Source organism: Lissotriton vulgaris, chromosome 1_1 (assembly GCF_964263255.1).
Source record: "Lissotriton vulgaris chromosome 1_1, aLisVul1.2, whole genome shotgun sequence".
Classification (NCBI taxonomy): domain Eukaryota; kingdom Metazoa; phylum Chordata; class Amphibia; order Caudata; family Salamandridae; genus Lissotriton; species Lissotriton vulgaris.
In genome coordinates this window covers 1340399621-1340422419 of record NC_141685.1, presented here as the reverse complement: position 1 = coordinate 1340422419, position 22799 = coordinate 1340399621, and the positions used below count along the sequence as shown (strand labels likewise).

Sequence of the window (22799 nt, the reverse complement as noted above, 5' to 3'; positions counted from 1 at the left end):
GGCAGACTAGCCTATAGAGCAACCAGGCTGTGTCCGACCGGCTGGTTTGACAGATCGGTGGGTGGGACAGTTTTATGGCTATTTTTGGGCCTGTTTATGAAGTGCAGAGTCGGTGTTTACTGTTGATTTCCTGGTATTAAACCAAAAATTGCCTGTAGCAAACAGAAATGCAGGCATACTTCCCAAACAGGTATACATGGTGTCTTTACAAGTTCAAAACGGCCCAAATTTCCAAATATGAGCCACATTTTTAACTATCTGATTCACTTTTGGTAGGTCACTTTTAACTTGGTGCCCTAGTCTATTTTTTGTCCCAGTCCAAGCCTGCACACAGCTCCCAAACCATATGTCCGTAAAACCCCTCCACTCTCCACTGGCATGGGCATCATTGTACATTCCTCTTTTTCACATCTCCGTGCTGGTGAATAACCAAGCACTGTTAATTAATTCTCATGCCTCTTAGGACTTATGTAATTTAGAAACACCTGAAAAGGACTGTGTCAAAGAAATGGAAGCACAGAGAGCCCCCTGAAGGTAGTCACATTAAAGAAGAGCATTAGAGTTGTGAGTGAAAGTACAGCTGGGAGGGAGTACAGGTGGGAGTAGACTCGAAAACATCATTTGGAAATAAGACCCTATAGTATTTGGCTTTACACAACAGCAACCTAGTTGGGATGGAAGAGGAACCTAAGAAGAAAAATAAAATCCTAGGAATTCAATCCAGGCACACAGACATATTGGGCTCCCTAGAGAGTCAGTCTTTCTCTCACTAAAGAGAAGTATGAATTTGCCATTATGGACAAAGCTTAGTTGCTGTAGCACCAGATTGGAGTCCCACACTTTTTAATCTGTGCAGTTAAGACCCAGGAGAAATTCAGGTGGCCTGGATACTGAGGTTCAAAGATCTATGTGTGATTGTTTTGAATGCTTCAGCAGTGATAAGAATCTGTTCATCAGGCAGATTCTGATGGTATGCAAGAGGTTGTTAGAACATCTGTGGGAGGAGGTTGCTATGGATATAGTTGGCCCACTTAGAGGTGAACATCAAAAGCCTTACCTGATAGTACTACTGGATCTTTAGTCTCAGTGGGTTGAAGTAAGCTCTGTCAAGGACATATAGCCGTGAAGCATGATAAGGTTTTTCGAAGGAGATTTTTAAACATGAAAGTTTTCCCAAAGTCACTGTTGACTGATAATAGTCCTCAGTTTAGCTCTGATGAGTTTGAAAGTTTCCTAAAGGATTGTGGCAAAGAGCACAAGAGGTGGTCTATATGTCATCCTGAAACAAATGGAGCTGTGGAGAGGGTGAACAAAGCTTTGAAGGAAAGCATACAGTTGACAAAGATGTATAACATGGATAGGAAGAGAGTGTTACAAGAGTGCATCACGGCCTATCGCATGTCTCCTCACTTCTCAACTGGACAGTCAGTCACCTTTCAAATTATTCAAAGGTCGATCTCCTGGTAACAGGTTATGTCCAGGATGGATGGATTGGGACATGGGTGTAAATTTCAGAGACCGAGGAAGCTGGCGGAATAAGGAGATTAAGGCTCTCCGAAAAAGAAAGGAGTACTTTGACAAACTTAAAAAAGTGAAAGACATAACAATACAAGAGGGTGATATGGTGAAAATTAGAGCATCTGTAGGGTGTGCTCAGTGGTCCAAATTTAATCAGAAGAGTAATCCAAGTTGTTACGAATGCAATCAAAACATATGATGGCAGAGTTTGGAATTTGAATAGTGCTGTGAAAATGTGTGGAATTCCATGAACTTCTCTCAAACATAATGTAGTCCTGAATTTCAGTTAGAGTGACAAAAATATAGTTGGGAAAAGAATGAGTAGCAGGTTGTGCAAAGCTCTGTCTTATCTTAAAGATTTTGTGGTAAGCAAATAATTGGTCTCTTATCTATAATTGTTTCGCCTCTTGTTTAGTATGAAATTAGCACAAGGTTAAGAAAATGCTAGGCAAATTAGTTGTTTAAGCACATATACTAGTTTGTTAAAATATTAATATATACTATTTGTTGGAAAAGGAGAAGTGTGATGTCTTAGTAAGGTTCCATAGTTGCTCGTGTTGGAACCTTACAAGATGGTGATACTAGAACGTGGGAAAAGCCAGGTGGCAGTTGAGGCTGGACAAGCGGCAGGCTGGGGTGTAATGAATTAACCTTTATACTTACCAACTTACGTGGTTTGTCCATAAACTACGAGGGGGACTAGCATGCATCCTTGTCTAAGGTAGTTTTAGAGCGTTCTGTTTCATAAACTTATGCTGTGTTCTCTAAGAAACTCTTGCCCATATGCTGTGGAGAGACTTTATAACAGCAAGCAACCATGGTAGTGGAGAAGTGTGGCTCACTGGTTAGAGCAGGCAGACCCTGAAGCAGAGGTCAGACCCGGGACCAGGGTTCAATTCCCGACGCGGCAGGGTCTTGAGCTCAAATGTCCACGGACTTGATAATTCTCGCTTCGGTGCCTGACCTAATCATGGGTTCACACTCTGCAACTCTGGGCATTAAGCTTGCTTAATCTCCACAACGGCCCCCCGCGGCGGGATGCCTGGCTTTCACCTTGGGGATGCCCGTTAGGGGCTATCTCACAGGGAAAAGCCAGGACGGGTTCCCAAGGCAAGCGCCGAGATGCCTCCGGGTAGTCGAGCGCTATATAAGAACATACAAAAAAAAAAAATGGTTCATAAATAATCAAGGGAAAAAACGCAGGGAAGAAGTCAACAAAGGCATATACAATTCCATATGTTGCCAACTTCTGTGCTATGGACCCAAGTGCAAATACTTGATCAACAGTGCCTGATTGAAATTCTGCTTCATACAAGGGTATTAATCTACTTTCATATGCTCAATTTCCATGCGTCTCAGGCACTATCTTGCCAAAAAAAATACGTTGAATAAATGAGTAAAAGTTTCAGCCTCTATGCCACAAGGTCGTGGTGTTTCCAGACTGCTACTTCAAAACTTTGATGGTCCTGTGCAAGAGGAAAATTCAAATAAACTGATAACAGAATACCCTAACCACTGTCATCTTCAGGCCTTTATTGGCCTCGGGAAAGACATATTTTAGGGGTCCCTGTATGGAGCAAATTGTAATTTAATTGCCATTGCCTGATAATCCATACCCCCATGATGCCAAACAATGCTTTAACGGGGTTACATAACAAGAGATGAACTAGGTCATGCCCTTGACACTGAAAATCCTTAAGATGACACTGGGTAAAGAGGCTGAGTGATATGTAGAAGTAGGCAGAGAGAGAGAAATGAGAGAGAGAAGGAAAGAGAGAGAGAGAATAGACAAAGGTCAAATAGCTACTTTCCCAGAGGGCCCCGTGGAAGGTGGGGGCCCTGGGCAATTGCCCAATTTGCTCATGCCTTGAAACTTCACTGATAAGCGCTGCACTGACAATGACCATCATGAGAGAACTACAAACAGCCTATTTCCCAAAATCTGGCAAACCCCTCCAAGATACGGTCAATCAGACCATCCTCGGAAAGCTACTTTGTCTCCTAAATGGTAACAGGATCTTTGGAAGAGAGGGGATGTGTAACGAAAGAGAGGTGGAAAGTTGGGTAATAGAGAGAAAGCAAATATCTGGAAAATGAAAGACAGAAATTGATATGCTTCATGGTTCAGAACACATGTACTGTTTACCAAGTCAAGAGCCATGCTTAAATATGTAAATACGTGCATTGGCATAAAAAAGTACAAACAATCTGTTTCATCCAACAGGACCATATGAAAGCAAAGACAAAGATACTTCATGTTTTTCCCAAAACAGCCTTTCACTCAGCTGCCAAGGAAGTCCTGGTGTGCTTCTGACAGGCTTACCCCAGCACGTCTGTTCGTAGCTTGAACGAGATGTGGGCATATTTCTTGGATGGCACCATCACTCCATAGTCCAGCAGGTCTTCAGGGGCTACCCGATTACTGATGTCCACCACATTGTACAGTCGAGAGGTCCAGATGTGAAGGCAGAGGACCGCCAGGGATACCGCGGCCACTGAAATGAAACAAATCGACCTCCGGATATGACGTATCCTGCAAAATACAGACAAGTGAGACAGTCTTTACCATGCTGTAAAACCTTACTCCTTCCTAATGCAGCTTTTGAGTTTTTTTGGTTATAAAAATAAAGATTAAAGACTACCATAATTTGAAAGCAGGCTACATGGGCCAGACAGATATTCTGGAGTCCAAATCTGAAGGGAAGTTCCAAAGAAGCACGAGGCAGTTTAGTATTTGCTGTCCTCTCAGTAAATCAGTATGCAAAACAGCGGCGGCTCCTCTGCAATGGCGGAGGAGCGTCGCCCCACTGGCTGGCTCAGAGCCAGAAAATGAAAAATAAAACAATAAAAGAATGTTCTAGCATTGTTTTATTTTTCATTTGCCGGCTCTGAGCCAGCGTTGTAGGGAGGGGTGGGGTGAGGCATAGGAAGGGAAGTGGTAAGCGCACTCCCTAAGTTCACGTATTTCTTATCCCAGCCGTCTCAGGCCGGCCAAAACACACATGCGCACTTAGGTTTCTCCCGCCGGGCTGCATTCAACAGAAACCCCACACACTCCCTGGTCTGAGCGGAGTGTTGTTTCAGTCCATTCAGGCCAATTCACACACTACTCTGCAGGACGGGATTGGATGGGAGTCTGTCCAGGGGCTGCTGGGACCAGGAAGAGGACAGAAGGCGCAACGCGGGAGGCGGCTTCAGGTAAATTCTTGTTTCTAACATATATATATTATTACTTACACCCCCTGCGCGAACCGCCCCACCCTCCCCAACCACACTTTGTTTGTGGCAGCCGCCACTGAAGCAAAATGTAGTGCTCATTTCATTACTTTAGAAAATGATGACTTAATGTGTGTCTTTTTACTTAATTCCGCTTTCTGGAATAAATCAAACCACACCACAAAGAAAAATCCAGATTGTCGATTCTTCCTACAGAAACAGTCAAAGGCAAAATGAAGCTTTTTTAGGTTGCACAAAATCAACTCTTTGGCTGCAACAGCAGATAACCCTCTGTCCCTACCAAAGCATGGTTTTTCAGCAACGGGATAGCATGCTCCTCCATTGCCAGGGCAACCTTTTCCCATTCCTTTCCCCTCCCGCCACACCATCTAGCACCTGACCCCAGCTCACATTTGCTACCTGCTTAGTGCAGGTGATAAATACCCCTCACTAACAGGGGAAAACATGCAGAACATTTCCAAGTACATCTAGGTCTGGTCGTAAAATAGAAATATTGGTCGCAATTTGAGACCAATATTTTTGGGACCAGTGTGGCATTTTTTATAATTGACCTATGTACTAATAGATTGGTTTGCAAAATACTGAATCGTGGTGGGTTGCAATTCGACCTACCTCCTTGCAACTCACTACGATTCATATTCATCACAGGGATTGTGGCCTTCAGGGATCAGCAGACCACCATATCTTTGACTGCTTTTAAATAAGGTAATAATTTTTTTTAATGCACGCCCATTTCCCTTGAAGGAAAACGGCATTTGTTTAACCCCTCCCCTGCTGATGATGGAACCGCTCCGTCATCAGCCGCGGTGGCGTTGTGCTGATGACGGAGTGGTTCCATCATGGCCCGACCGCCCGACTCACCTGCGCGGCGCGAATTCCGGGCCTGCACTGAGCCTTCTATTGAGCGGGCGGGGCCATTACGGAACCGCTCCGTCATAAGCACAGTGCAACCGATGCTGGTGACGGAGAGGTTCCATCACTAGCATGCACCCGCCGCATTTCCGCCCCGCCCCCCTTAGCACTGCGGCGGAATAGCCGCTGCAGTGAAGGGGTTAAAAAAAAAGAAAAGTTTAAATATTTTTTTTTTTTAGAGTATACAGTGGTTCGTTGGACCACTGCCTACTCGTAAACATGTTTTGTCAACATTCACAAAGTGGAAGAGGTCCCTTGGGGACTCCTTCCCATTTGCGAATTGGTTACCCCAATCTTTGTGCAGTCGGTAAAATACTAATGCTTTCTAATCGGATTGTGCATGCAAAACATTAATTAGTGTTACCAAATCACAATTTGTGTTTGTTTATTACACACCAAAAGTCCTTTCTGCGGTCACATATGTCCTGATTTAGAAAAAATCAAACTCTTTGCGACTAACCTTTGCGGTCACATCTGGCTCTGTATTTTCTTGAAAGGTCGCATTATCATTAGCAGTTCCCTATGTCTGCATGTTTTAGGAGTTCAAAGACAAGATTGCTGCATTTGTTATTTTAATTCATTTGTGGAAGACAGGCATCTGCAGGAAGTGCCACAAACTAGAGGAATAGACAGCATCACAAAAACTTCCAGGAAGTTGGAGGCTGGAGAGTGATGGTCCTGAGTGCAACGAAGATGGAAGTTGCAAATAGAAGAAGAATGAAGATTGATCCAGTTCTCCAAAGAACAAAAATTAGGGACAAAAATACAAGACTGAAGGGCTTTACTGCCTTCCAGAAAATACTGAGGCTGCATTGCAATGCAGTGAATGCTAGGGAACGTCGTCCTAAAATAGTGTACCAACTGGTAGAGGCAATGGCACAGCATTCACAGGAGCCCAGGCACAGCAGACAGGGAAATCGGAATACAGAAAACTGCGCTCTTAGAACTTGGAATTATAGGGCGGAACATGGAAAATCCAGACCGGATTCTAATATTTAAAAAGCTTCAACAGGCCTGCAGACAAGTGAAAGCTCTCCTTGCTCAAGTAGAGTATAGGACTGCTGGAGAGCATCGACTACCAGAGAAGCTGAACTTCACAATGGAGCAGGCAGGGAGCTGACCAAAAGAGCTCCTCTCAGACAACCAGAAGCAGAATAGGACATGCCCCCTTTGCCCCGCAGGTAAGAGTAAACCCTCAACTCCACTAAACCAACTTTTGCGGGAGCCGCCAGTACCTTAATCCTTCTAAGAAAAACTGCTAGTACAGCAAGATTCCAACAAAAACTCCCCACCCGTGCAAACGCCACCAGTGAGAGGTTGTAGGCGCAATATGATTTTATTATCGATTACAGCTTGATATGCCATTTATTAGTGAGACATGTTTCAAGGGTCACTCAGATTCAGACGTTGCTTAGGCCTTATCAGATGAACTTAAGATAATCTGGGACAACCACCCCTTCCAACTTAGTGATGGATTTGAAGTAGTAAATCTTCTATTACCATCTCTCAATTTTATAATTCTTATTCCTTACGCTAATTTTAGAGTAGTCTTAATATCCCGTTTAGTGGCCCGCTCTGCCCCTTTCTGAACCCCTTGATTGAGCTGATTACACCACTCAAAATCAAATTCGATAAAGTTATCCTCCTTGGTAATTTCAGAAGTACTTTCTTACATGGAAGTTTGCGATCTTGTTGAATACTGTGTTTTGCTTGACTTACAAAAGCTACTAGTAGGATCTACAGACTGCACCATGCATACACTGGATCTTATATTTTTGCTCAGCAAGATGCTTCTCAGTTGCAATCCACACCTGAACTGATTTTGTAACCAACAGTATTTTTTCTCTTATTCATTCATCTGTTCCTTCTTTGGACTCAAACACTGCTCCAGCGGTATGGATACTTAATTGTGATGGTGTCAAATATCCATAACACTTAATATCGAAGTCAAAATATCATGGGTGCTATTATATCGAAGTTTTGAATATCAATGGTAAACATACTTTACTCCAGTATTGGAACTTTCATAGATTCACATGCTTGAATCATTGCCCGCTGTTGAGATGGGAGTCCCACGGTACCTTATAGTAACAATGCACTGTTAATCATAGACCAGAGAGGTCCTATGTCCTTCAGTTTTGTACCATATCATAGTAATTTTTTAAAAAGAGACCATATTTAGGTTTCAACCAATCAGATTGCCTTACCCTTTCGAACACTCCTGTAAGAAGCTCCATTCCCTTGAGAGTTTCTACCGCACATCGTGTTAGGAAGTCTCCACTGAGCTTTGCTCAGTTATACCTGCTCTGAACTAATCCAAGGAATTCCAAACCTTCGATTTACCTCAGAGACATACAGATGTATCCTTAATACTATTTTGCCTGTATTTTGTACTTCAAATCTGACTTCATCAAATCAGATAAAGAAAAGAAGTGTCTATTCAAGGCCTGTGGTACCTGCAGAAAGAAGAGGCTTCATTCGGATGATCCTCATCAGGACTGCATATACTGCCTTTATTCAGTGCATAAGGCCAAAAATTAAAGGTATATCCTACATTTTCTACTAAAACCTTGAAGCACCATGAAGGGCAGCTGCTGATATGGCTTCAAAAACTTAAAACCAAGAAGGAGCTGGTGTCTGATGATCACAGTGAGAACTCTTTATCATCCTCAAGAAGGTCACAAAAGAGAGAGAGATCACCCCATTCTCACTCTTCTCTAAAGCAGCCTAAAAGAACACATTGCTCATGGGTCTTACAGTCTTTCCAAATCTCCTCAGGAAGGTGAGGGTTCTTCCAGGCGAAAGGAGAAAAAGGAACCATTTATCTCCTCAAAAAGGTCTGGAAAAATTAGGTGTGACCCACCTAAACCCCCTCCTCAGGTTCATCACTCCTTCAAGAAGCCTTCATCTGCACCATCTACTGACAGATCGTCGACAAGCGTCTCTCCATCGGCGAAAATCTCCTTGTTGGCACCGTCGATGATGAAGACATACACAGCAGCGTCTTCGACTGCTACCACGAGCACCATTTCCACACTGTCTATTACCTCATCTTTCTCGACAAGGACATCCTCCTCAATGGCTCATACACCTAGACTGTCGACGCTGAAGATTACTCTGACCTCATCGACGACGACACTGAAGACAGTTCCTCCATCGACAATGTCTCTCCCGTCAACAGAAGACACTGCTCTGGCGATGTTGTTGCTTCAAACCTCATCGACTAAAGAAATATTTAAAAAACAAGAGAAAATAAGGCATTTGACTCCCGCACATACCTCTGCAAGCAGGGTGTCACTTTTGCTACCAGCTCATCTGTTGGATGAAGAAGACTCGGATGAGGAGGGGCCCTTTGGGGTTGCACACAGCCTATCCAAGCAGCATGTCAAGTGCCAGGACGATGAATACAATGAGGGTTAATATGAGGAGAAAAGATAATACGCGCCCCAATACCACCAACAATGCCAAGAAGAAATGGTGTGCCTCCTTTCCTCATTGGTTACGGACCAATAATTCATGCTCACTGATTATAGAAGGCTTTTTCCACTAACTTCATCTACTACTGCACAAGCTTCCCCACCTGGAAAATCTCCATCTGGGCAGCCATCTACTCCACAGCAAAGACCATTGTTACTGCTTACATAAGTAAGACATACTACGCAATCAGCTCTCCTCCAAGACCCAGCAACTTTCAATGATGACAGGGAACAGGGGGAGCTCCACGATGCCCACACAGAGTGGGATGATTATCTATTGCCTGTACCAACATCTCTGTCACCAACTCCAGTGGATTCCCCACCTGAAGACATTGGGGATTCCATAACCTGCTAGAAAGGGCAGCAAAAAGGTTTGACCTACCCATGCTCACTACACAGACAAACTGCTTTCTAGATTATTTCAAGGAGCCCTTTTGGAAGAGTGTGAGAGCTATGCCCATAGTGAGCTACATATGGGATGAGGGCTTAAAAGTAATGAAGAATCCAGCCACTGTGACAGCAAGTCTATTGCGCTTGGATAAGAAATACAAGGCCCCAGAGGATGCTCCTGCATGTGTCAATGGCCACCCAAGGCCTGATCCAGTTATCACACAGGCAGCCCAGCGCAGATTTAAAAATCCCTCAGAGCCAATGTCAGCGCCTACGGACAAGGAGGGTAGGTGCCTTAAAATATTGGCAAGCGCTTTTCATCCATTTCAGAGCTTACAGTAAGGGTGGCAAATGCCCTAGCGGTTCTTGGACGATATGATTGTCAAATGTGGTCTGATATCACTACAAACTGGATCCACTCGCAGAGGCCATCAAAACAGAGGCCAAGAAAGTTCTACAAGAAGGACATCATCAGAGGTGATAGATTGTGCAAGGGACATTGCCACAATGGCATTTAGATAACTTGCAGAAGCTGGAGTGCTAACGAGGCAGGGCTGGCCAAAAGCTACCTCTTTTAGGCCATAAGTCCAAAATAAAATCCTAGATCTACCTTTCGATGGCGAAACTCTTTTCAGCAAGCATGTCAACAAAGCCCTACAAGCAATAAAAACGGACAAGAAATTGCCCTTTCAGGTGCCCAGGGAAGAGGACTTCCATTCTATAGGTTAGGTTACCAACAGTATTGTTACTTCTCATATTTAACTACATATCATCAATATCCTCCCCAGTACTAACAGCAGCAACCACCACAAACAGCCTATAATAGGTCTGCACCAAGAAGCAGAGCAGGACACCAGGGAAAGTATACTGGCCGACGTCAATGACCGCTTACAGGTTCCGGCTACTCCCCTTTTCTCACCATTCAGGCCAAGAGGAAGAATATCCAACTATATTCAAAGCTGGTAAGAGATAACAACAGACCAATGGGTCTTAAACATGTTTTTTTTTTACCGTACATGAGAATTCATCCAGACCCCACCCCCAACCTCACCTCACATCTCCATTCCAAAACATCTATAACTTCTCAAGTTGGAGGTCAAAACCATGCTCAAAAAGAAGTGATAGAAAGAGTTCCTGCATCAAAAAAAGGAAAGGATTCTATTCCAGTTTATTTGTGGTCCACAAGAAATTCAGGAGTGGCGACTAATTCTAGACCTGGGAAATCTCAACATCTATCTAAAGAAAATAGTCATTGCGCATGGTAACATTACAGGATATTATGCTACTCCTAAACCAGGGTGAATATATATCATCCCTCAACCTCCAGGATGCGTATTTTCACATTCTATTCGACCCAACGGACAAGAAATTCCTAAGATTCAAAGTAGTCAGCAACCATTACCAATTCAAGGTTCTTCCTTTCGACCTGAAGTATGTCCCTCGAAAATTCACAGCGTTTCTAGCACCTGTAGAGCCTACTTGAGGAAACACAAACACCAGGTGTTCCCATATCCCGACGATTGCTTAGTCAAGTCACCTTCCAATCAGGCTGCACAGAGTTCGACAACCGCCTGCACAACCCTGTTCACACAGAAATATTCTTTAACCATCAAACAACAAAACATTCTTGGGAGCATCACTCGATACTACACTCAGAAAATCATACCCCATATCAGAGAGACAATTAAAATTAATGTCCTTAGCAAAATTGGTACAAAGAAAAGGGTCTCTTTCAGTTCACCTCTACAAGTCCCTGCTAGGAGTGATGTCATCTCTCTAGTTCCATTCTACCATCTATGGATGCATTGGCTCCAAGAAGAACTAGACAGACAATTGGTACAGGCAATAGGGTTTTTTGATGGCCAATGCTCTATCCTGGTGGACACGGCAAGCAAAACTGTCAATCGGCCTTTTTTCCTAAGTCCAGTTTCTCCTTTAGTCAACACCCCCCAACACCTCCCTAGAAGGATAGGGGGCATACCCTCAATACCTTCAGGTCAGCGGCAGGTGGCAAAAGTCGTATCTGTATTTGCATATCAATCAGCTTGAGCTCAAGGCAGTGCACCTAGCCTTGCAGGCTTTCCTTCCAAGGATAACAGCCTGCGGTGCGCATCCGAACGGACAATACTACCACGATGCACTACATCAAGCAAGGCGATACAAGATCACACCTCCTGTCCCAGGAGGCACAAAGCATCTGGGTATGGTCCATCCGCCACGGAATGCATCTGTGAGCGGAACATGTCCCTGGAAACCAAAATAAAATAACGGCACTTTCAGCAGACTGAGGACTTTTTGCCACAAGTGGGAGCTATGCCAGAAAATCCTCTACAACATCTTCTTCCAGGGGGCTAACTGAATCTCAACCTCTTTTCATTCCCACAGAACCAGAAATGCCAGTTCTCTGCAAGCCGGCATCATCATTAGATATCACGGTGAAATGTATTTTCGATAGCATGGTCTGGAATCTTTGCTAACCCCTTTCCTCTCATACCTCTCCTTCCGAGAGTTCTCATGAAAATGAAGGCGGAATCATACATGATAATTCTCATAGCCCTGATGTGGCCATGCCAGAATTGGTTTACGGAGCTGCTTCTCCTCTCAGAGAAAGCTGACATCCACTTGAGGATGATACCCTCTCTATTGACAATTAACCAGTGCCAAGTGTAGCATCCAGATCCTAGGTCTCTTCACTTATCAGCCTAGCTCCTGAGTACAATGAATTTGCATATCAAAACATCTCACCAGACTGCAGGGACATACTGTCCAGAGCCCGAGCAGAAAGTACGAACAAAACCTGTTATCTTCAGTGGAAACTATTTTGTGTGTGGTGCAAACATGCTAATGTACATCCACTTTCTCTCTGCCTGAAGAGATCCATCCATATCTTCTGCAGTTAGCTTGCTCAGGATTGTCTTCTGCAGTTAACGTTCTCAGGAATGCCTTGTGCATCCATCAAGGTCCATTTGGCAGCCATCTCCCGCTGCAGGTGATCGCCCACATCACCATCATTGTAGTCTGACTGAATAGTTAAACAATTCCTCAAAGGATTAGTTGGAGTTTTCTTGACAGTCATGCCTCAGCCTCTACTTTGGAAACTGAATGTTGTGCTCTCACAACTTATGAAGCAAAAGGCACACAAATGATGGACGGAATGCAGAACAAATCAAAACAAGAGATCTGGGTTGAATCCATCATTCTTCTGCTCACCATGCCACTCCAGTTTAGACCCAGCCATATGCAAATCAGTCTTTACCCTATTCCTCATGGAAAGCGTCCAGCCCGAACTGCCAAGCCAGGTACTTCCTGGACCAGAAACAAGCATCCTAGGAACGAATTCACAACTTATCAAGTATCCGTTTGAACCCATTCACAGAGTGGATATTAAGTTCCTCTCCTAGAAGATTTCTCTACTTATAGCTTTAACATCTACCAGACAAGTCAGCAAGATCCAAGCCCTCACCATACAGACAGCTTGCTTGCAATTTAGGAAAGATAGGGTGATTCTTCATAGAAACCCTAAGTTCATTTCTAACGTCCCTTCAGACTTTCATCTCAATGAACGTGTCATCTTAAAAACATTTTTTCCAGACCCTTCAACGCAAGCTGAAAGGGCACTATATTCTTTACACATCAAAAGGGGCTTGAAGTTCTATTTAGATAAAAAAAAGGTTTTCACAAGTCTAATGAACTGTTTGTGGCTTACAGAGCACCACGGAAAGGGTATTCTCTTTCGAAACAGAGCACTGCCAGGTGTATATCCAGCGCAATTCCCTTCTGCCATCAGGCAGCAGGCAAACCAGTGTGCGCCCACTCTACAAGAAGTATGTCAACTTCAATGGTGCTGTTTGCTGGTGGGTCACTTCAAGAGATTTGCCGGATGGCTACCTGGAAAAATAGGCACACATTTACAAAGCATCACTGCTTAAAATCTTTCCCAATGCTATACCCACGCTACACCCATGGAACGCCTCCTTGGGGCAGAGTAACCCAAGGCAGCAATTTGCACTGCCTTGCATTACTCCAGATTTATCAAGCCATGCAGGGCCACACAAGGTGGACTTTCGTAGCTTGATAAATTTCCCTTAGGCTGTGCCTTGCGCCCTCTTGCATAGGGCAAAGGTGACGCAAAACCTTGATAAATCTGGCCCGGGGTGCCTTAGCACCACAAGCTGGAAGTAGAGTCATAGCTTTCTTTGCCTTCTGGCAAAATATTAGATGGAGATTTACAAAAAAGTAAGAATACAGAATACATTTCAAGTTATTGAAGTTAGTAAATTGAGGAAGGTAACTTTGTACACAAGAACAATTGCTTTAGTATCTCTTCTCTAACAAGTCAACAAGTATTGGAAATGGCAATAGGTCTGTCTTTAAATGGCTCATGTAAAGTATTGCAAAGCTTTATAATCAATATAGGAACCTGGCATTTGGTTTTGGGAACAAGACACTGTAGAAACTAGAGAATGACTGGCAATGGTTTAAATTTGCTTTAATGTGGAAAGTATATATGCATGGTGTACGGAAGCTTAGGCATTTAGAACTGGCAACCAATGTTAACAAAGATATTGTGCCTTAAGTGGTAATGGAAAGCATTGCAGATAAAATCCTGTAGGTCACATGTGTCTCAATACTGGGAACCAGAATTTATTTGAATGAGATGGCAGAAATACAATTGTATTTCCCTGTATAAAGGAGCATACTTCTCTTGACAGTTGCCACTCAGACTCATTGCATAGCTCTACAAATAGTGTTTAGGGGGATACTAGAAGGCTCTCTCTGAGCTACAGGCACTGCAGATGCGGTGGAAAACAGAAAGACTAGAGCAGTGGTCTTCAAACTTTTTAATGCCATTCTCCCCCAGTGAAGAAAAAAAAAGTCAAAGAACCTTTCTGAATTTATTATAATTATTCTAATAAATTGGCATCGTTTAATTGGGTCTAGACTTATTTAAACATTGCAGTTATTTTCTGTTAGTGTTTTAAAAATGCTATCAAATACACAATTGTCAAACATACTATTCTGGCCAGGCAGGCCTTACTAACATGTAACAGAATCCACAGGTGATTATTAGAAATGGGGGTATGGGTTTTGGAGAATATTTAGCATCCATTTCCTTTTGACACAGATTTCCAGCTAGGATACAAATGACAAAAGATGGTAGTGATGGCCCATGTCATAGCAGCTTACTGATACTTATTTTTTCCCCTTAAAACAAAGCAGTGTTATCAGCATAATGCTTCCTTTGTTCCTTTGACCAGAGCCTGTCACCTTCCCGATATAACTTGAGGACCCCCAGGGGGGCACACACCCCCAATTTGAAAACTCCTGCTGTGGAGGGTGAGGACTTGGTGAAATGCATTTTGCTACTAGGGCCATGCATAAATAAATGAGTGGGAGTGTGAAAAAAGGAGTGAAAGAGAGGAATGAGGAATAGACCAAATGCAGTCAACTCTTGTTAGATAAAGGCCAAAGCGGGCAGTGGGGTGCATGTCTGTCTTCTCTCTCCCTTGGTGGTGTGAGCTATGGTAAGGACAGGCTGTTCCCAGGGCACCCCTTTGCCCTCAATGGAGATGCATTTTTTGGATTGCTGGATGGACGAAAGAAAAGGTAGCAGTATGAAATGAAGGTGGGTAAAGGATGGATGGATGGACGAAGAGGTAGAAATATGGATTGAAGGTAAGCATGTGGATGGATGGACGGACCAATATCTGCATCTCTGCTATTGAGGTGGAAAGTGAGAAACAACGTCAATGAGTCTGTATATAACCGATCACTGATATAGATGCATTTATTATCGAAGCACGAAAAAATCCGAAATGAAATACGGATTGGAAAAATATAAACTACCTATACATAACTATAAAAGGTAGAAATATAAATATCGATAATACAAATATCTTTGTCAAAATATCGATTTTTTTTACCTTTATCAAAAACAAATGTCAGAGAAACAAATATTGTTACCTTTAAATAAACATATGTGAAAAATTTCGATTCAGACAAAATTTACTACAATATTATCTCCAAAATAATGAAATAATCATTAATAGATAAAATAACACTTTTTACAGGAAGCAATGACTTCAAATAAACTCAAAACGTGTTATACACATATTTAGTAAATTCAAATATAATACATCAACAAAATATTTACCCTGCACCCTAAAAACCTATATATGTAAAATATTTACGATACAACCCCAAAATAAATTAGCATTTACTACAAACATTTAAACACCAAACTAAGGGGTTCATTAGTATGGCCATACCAGTGGGAAATGGGACCACCCGCTAAGGGTGTGGCGGTCCGGCACATCCCATTAGGATGCGCTCGCCACACTGGCGGGCGCATTCCGCATTTCTGAGAATGCGGCGGGCGGTGCTAAAAGCACCACCAGCCACAATGCCAAAAATGCATGTTGTGCTTTTCAATGCACCACGTGACAGGCACCGCGTGGTGCCTGCCACGTTGTACATTGAAATGCAGGGGTTACCATAGGTGCTCCCCAGGTGCACCCCCCAAAGTCCCTGGAGCCCGTAACGGCCCCTGCAAGAGATTTGGCATGCCTTTCTGTGGCAGAAATGCCGCCACAGAAAGGCATGTTCCCGCCCCCATCATAATATGGATGGCAGTGTCTAGCAGACGCCACCACCATATTAAACTCTTTTCCGCCCAGTCGACTTGTCGACCGGGCGGAAAAGCTCGCCGTGGTCGTCCTGCCATAGTAATATAGGGGGTAAATGGGTGGCAGGGGGGGACGGATCTCGGGCGGATCGCCACCGCTCGCATGACAATGGCGATCCTAATGACCCCCCTAAATATTAATAAATATGTATATATAAAATAATTTATATCCCAAAATATCAAACTATATATCATACATAAAATATAAAACCTAAATTAGCGTTTACCACAGGACTAAACTGAAAAAAATAATGCAAACTAAACTAAACCACCTAATAAAATTAAATTATAAACAACTTTCACAAATAAAATCAAACAAACATATAAAGGCACATTAATTTAAACAACTAAATACTTCAAAAATGACAAATGCTGCAAAACAAGGAAACTGCCGGATTCTCTCACCAGACCATTAAAGAAAAAATATATACATCTCAACAACTACCTAACTTATTATGATGTCGGTCGGACCGCCCACCAAAAGCCATCGAGTTGGACCAACCAACGACAGGCCATGGGTACGACTCCTACATTTCAATGCACGCGACCGGACCTTAGATGGTCAAGGGGAAGACTGCCGCCTCTGACAGGATCATCTGATCCTGACGGGGCAGCGGTCGGGAACGCAATACTAAATTGGCAGGCACCAGATTACGATATCCATTTCCAACAGCCTTTTCATGTTGAGAAGACCACCATGAAAAGGGTGTTGGAAATAGATTTTGGGTGCCACAAACAGGGCCCCCGTCTGTCACGGGTCACTGTAAAGTGGCCCGGGGCACATTTAGTGCCTCCATGCACCTCCATGCACCACATAGTGCATCGCACACGGTTCATGGATGGGCAGGAAGTGCTCCTTTACACCGTGGCTTGTGCTGCAGCCCTTTTCCAGGGCCACAGCACAAGCTGCCATGTAAATGAGCACTTTACAACCGCCAACCCGTCAGTCGTATCCTAATGCGCAGTCAGACTGCTTGTCAAGAGGTCTCCTGACTGCTGCAAAAGCAGTCAGTGGTCTGACCGAACATCATCATATATAGGCCCTAAATAAGTAAAACTTATATTTTAACTAAAGCGTAACTGCTATTATACTTAAAAACAAATAAATATTAACACAATCTCCAACTTCTATCGCTTTACATAGACTTCCTAAAAGAAAAAATCTACGACGTGAAAACCGATAAACTAACAGAAAATAACAACTATAACAAACCAGTAAAAAGATAAAAAATGTAAGTATACATAAATTAATAAAAAAGTATAAACTCACCCAAATAATGATAAAAAATAAACCTCTCAACCTCTACAAACTATTAACAAATTAACATTTTAAATGAAAATTGAATTTTTGTTTTCATTCAATAGAAAAGAAAGCACTTGCCTCACATTAGAACACCCCCAACGGAAAAGCTGAAAAACCATGTGAAACATCTAAACAGAACATTCATTTAAGTATACTAAATAGAAGTAGTTGCATTTTTTTACGTTAATAAACATGCTAAAGTTAAAATATAACATATATATTTATACTATTGCACCACTTTTACATATAGTGACAGAGGTTGCCAAATTTATCACTTCACATTAAGGAAAACATTTACTAAATTACTTGGGCTACACCTACAGTCAATAAAGTGTATCATAAGAAAATATAAACTAGAAATGTACTAAATAACATTCTAATGAATGCTATGGGAAGGCAACTCCAAAAGGTTATGTTGTAATTCATGGAAGAGAGCACAACCACCCCCCAAATGTAATAAAAGTAAGAGAAATATTGCAGAATATAAGAAAAGCAAGAACTAGCTCCCAGGAACCCACAAGGAAAATCCCGAACATATAACAGGGCAACTACCACCTATGCCCAATTTAAAGCGTTTAATACCACAAACTACAAAAGCCACCAGTGAAACCCCACCTTTCTCTAGAATATACAAGGAAATACACATACCTTAACACCAACACCAGATGGCGATCTATTCATAATGTACCATCTGCAGCCCATATGCCTCGAACATACACATACCTTAAAATTTAACAGTAACACATGTGGAAGGAACCATCCCTTTTACTTGACAACCTAAATATTGAGAAATGATCCTAATATTCCCTGCAGCAGACAACCTAATACAATGTACACAATGTCAGATTCGGATGATGGGTGGTACCTTCAAAATGTGTCCCAATCCATTCACTCATATATACACCATACATCTTGAAAATCAAATCACAAATATCCTTTCTATATATGTCCTACTATCAAATAAACAAAGTAGCACTTACCATGACCTCTTCAACCATTTAAAAAAATAACTACTACACCCCAAAAATAATCATAGACTCTGAGCAAGCCATGATACAAACCATTAACAAAATCTTCCCCCACACAGCCATACAAGGCTGTTATAGTAATTTCAATCAGACTATATGGAGACACCTCCAAAAATCTGCACTGAGGGCATAATTACCAGTACTGCGGTCCCAAGACAGCCGTACTCACGGTTGCGGTCAAACAAACGCAAACTCGGTGGTCCAACCGCCCGATTACAGGTGCTATGATCAGACCACAACTAGACCGACACAAGCCCGCCACCACTGCCAGGATCCTGGATCCCGCGGTGGTCGGGGAAGCTGGCCACAATGGTGGCGGTGCTGGCACTGCCGTGCATATTATGAGTTGGCCTCTCTGACAGCGTTTTCATGGTGGGGATCCCGCCATGAATAGGTTGGCGGAAAGGCAAGGAAGGGCCCAAAACAGGCCTCCGTGCATTTCTGCCCTTTGGGCACTGTGGCTGGGGGCACAAGTTGGGCCCCCATATGCCAGCACTGTCTTGTGCGCACTGTGTGCCATGCACCGCTTGGTGCATGGTAACGGTGTGCACATGACAGTAAAAGTGCTGCAGCATTGCCTTCAGGCTCACTCTGTGAGTCGAAGCACGCCACTGCAGCAAGACCACCACTGGCACACCACTGGGCCGGTGGTCAACTCGGAATACGGCAATCTGGAAGCTGCAGACTTGGCAACCTTCTCCCGACCACCGTAATGGCGGTCCGGTGGTTGGATCGTCAATCTCAGAATCTGCCCCTAAGTGCAGAATATGCAACAAACAGCCAATTTGCCTTTGAAATTAAAATAAATGATTGCACTGGCCTATGTCTATGTCGCAGACGTATGCAACCACTACAATGTACTAATAGAAAGCCCTTTCTACTAACAAAATGAAGACACACATAGTCCACTAATGGAAGACACTTGTTTTGGCAGACTGCACCGCTCCGGACACAGGTACCAACCCAAATTCCAAAAACCATGGCAAAATGTCTATGACAGAACCTTGGCACAGGAAGCAAAAACAAATAATGCAGTGGAAGGATGGCACAACGCATTACAATCCACAATAGGCAAAACTTTACATAAACTGTACACATTTATAGAATCATTACAAAATGGGCAAAGCTATCAACAACTACGAATGGTGCAATCTATTAGCCAAGTTGCCCCTAAACTTAGCAAACAATCAAAAAGAATGTATGACATCCTACAATTTAAAGTCAAACTCTTCATAGATAACAAAGGAGAAGATTACTTAGAAATTATAGCCAAAAGCATATTATAAAATAAATAGTAACCTACCAAACTCCTTCAAAACTATGACAAAGTATAAACCAACATACCAAACCTTAATTTTTAAAATAATATAGTATTTTATTAGCTCAGTCATACAATTATTTCAAATCCCAATGATAATAAAGACTAATATAATACAACTCTATTGAAATTATTTAAAAAACTAAAAATGTTATCATCACCAGCCAAAAACGTTAAACAAGCTCAATCCATCACATAAAATAATTACAATATATAAACCAATTAATTCCACATAAATATTTTGACATAAACAATGTATCACATTTCCCACCCATAAGAAAAGAAAGAAAAAAAACTTACTGTTCTATAGGTGCAGATCTTTCTCTGTATCCACGGAATAAAAAATAGTAATGGTCCAAAGTTTATGCTAATAAATATTCAAAATGGCAAAACTATAATGAATCCAAAAGAAATCCCTCAAAGCAATCTTGAGAATATAGGATCCATAAAAAAAGGTGTTTTTCCACAGGAAACGCTCCATAAACCCCCAAAAAAGGACATCAAAGTAAAAACCATTAGTTTATAATAAACCAAAACTGATTTCTTTACAAAAAACATAAACTCCAAATGCTCAAAGAACACGTTCTTTGACAAAAGCCCGTAAAGGTAATAAAGAAACCCACCCGCAAAACATCCCAGATAGTGTTCAAAACTGTAAAACTTCAAACTAGTGAAAAACACTAATAATAATGTATCTAAATATACCAAAAAAATACAACTAACTTCTAAACCTCCCTCCTAAATACCCCCCACCTTCAAAACCCTTGAAAAGGGTTACCTGTTCCGACACACAGCAGCACCTTACTGTGGCGCTGTTCTGTGAAAACAGACTACAAATAACACAAATAGATTACAGAATTGAAATTAGCTGTAAAAAAATATGGCCACAAAATGAACCTAGGCAAGACTATCGCCTCATTTAATTGAATGTGAAATATTGTAAACATGTTAAATGCCTAAAAAATGATTAAATATGTGAACCATATCAAACAATGCTATAAAGCAATATTGAAAAATTGACAAGTATGAATTAAATAACAGTATAAAGTGTATACAATTATTTAAAATATACTAATAAAACATGTAAACATAATGTTGAACATATGTATATAAAAATAGTTAGAGTGTAAAAAAAAGGGAAATAAATATTGAAAATTTAGAAACATACAACTATTTTTATAATATTAATAGTCACCAACACAATTCATACAATAACACAAAGCATTTCTACCATGAACAAATAAAAGTAAAATAAATGTTTTGAATAAAAACACTCCAACATAAAATATTAAAAACTTGTTAGAAACTAAAGGGGTCCATCTACTATTCCCACACCAACCTATCCATATTAGTGGATGAGACTGGATACTAAAAGGGTATCATTTACTATTTACACTCCAACTAAACCGATTTGACAAAGACGTTGGACAGTTAAAGATTGGAATTTACTATTCAAACTCTGATCTAACCCAAGTGGTAGAAGGTGTTGGACACTGAAAGGGTGACATTTATTATTCCCACTCCATTCCAATCAAACTGGAATAAGGTACTGGATGGACACTAAAGGGTTGACATTTACTATTTCCACTCCAGTGGAAACCAATTTGGGGAAGGTGTTGGACACTTAAAGGGGTGGCATTTGCTATGCTCACTCCAATCTAAACCCACTTGTGAAAGGCATTTGGCACTAAAGGGGTGAAGTATACTATTTCCACTCCAATCTAACCATATTAGAGGAAGGGGTTGAACACTAAAGGGCTGCCCTTCACTATTCCAACTCTAGTCTAAACCAATTTGGAGAAGGTGTTGGACACTAAAGGGGTGAAACTTACTATTCCCACTTTAATCTAAATCAAGTTGGGGAAGGTGTTGGGCACTAAAGAATTGACATTTACTATCACCACTCCAATCTAAATAAAATTTGGAGAACATGCTGGACACTAAAGTGGGGCTATTTAGGGCCTGATTACAACTTTGGTGGTCCTTTAGCGTAGCACAACACCAGCACTCTGCAGGAGGACTGCCAAAGCCGTTCTGACACTGCCCGCTGGTTTACTCCTTGGCTGGTACACATGCTGGGCGGTCCTACAGTGGTGCCTGTCTAAAGGCTCATAGGAGAGCCTTAGACAGGCACTGCCACAGCAAGTTCCCACAGGAAGGAATGCACCTTGTTGTGCTTTCCTTCCCGAGCAGGAACTGGGGTGGCAAAATACGAGGGGCACTACATGTGCCCCCTGCATGCACCCCCAGGCACAGAGGCATAAGGGGGCCCTGTAATGGCCCCTGAGTTTCTTCAGCGCCACTCTTTCCAAGGCCAGCTCACTGCCATAAAAAGGATGGCAGTGAAGCAACTCGCAATATACTCTGTGCTGCTGCAGCGGCACCGCCAGCATATTAATGCCTCTGACCACTGGTCCACCGCCGCGGAATCACCGCTCCCCAGCGGTTGCAAAGGTCCTGTGGCGGTCCGACCAGCCAGACCGCCATTACTGATTTGAAGGTCCGATGAACCGCAAAACTCTTACTTAATCAGCCCCTTATTATTCCCGCTCCAATCTAATCATATTCTGGAAGGTGTTGGATACTAAAAGGGTGAAATGTACTATTCCTATTCCAATCTAAACCAATTTGGGGAGTGCGCTGGCCTTAAAACGGTGGGATTTACTATTCCCACTCCAATCTAACCATATTGGAGGAAGGTGTTGGACACTAAAGGGGTGACATTTACTATTCACACTCCAATCTAAGGCTATTTGAGGAAGGTGTTGGACACTAAATAGATAAAATGTATAATATCCACTTTCAAATAAAATATTTTACACAAGGTAATATAATATTTGAATTTTACATACAAAGTCAATACTCCATGTTCACACGTATTTAACTAAAATGATATCTAAAACCACACTAATCTAAACTACAAGCCTTTATA

General features: G+C 42.1%; 1 protein-coding gene across 6 annotated transcripts in view; it reads right to left on the bottom strand.

Moving 5' to 3' along the window:
• B4GALNT1 (beta-1,4-N-acetyl-galactosaminyltransferase 1) overlaps positions 1–22799 on the bottom strand; it is a 613238-nt gene that overhangs the window by 326653 nt on the left and 263786 nt on the right. For all 6 annotated transcript variants that reach the window (XM_086966472.1, XM_086966503.1, XM_086966477.1 and 3 more), the window contains exon 3: positions 3842–4051. In XM_086966472.1, the coding sequence (XP_086822598.1) occupies positions 3842–4051 (210 nt within the window). The remainder of the gene's footprint in view (positions 1–3841; positions 4052–22799) is intronic.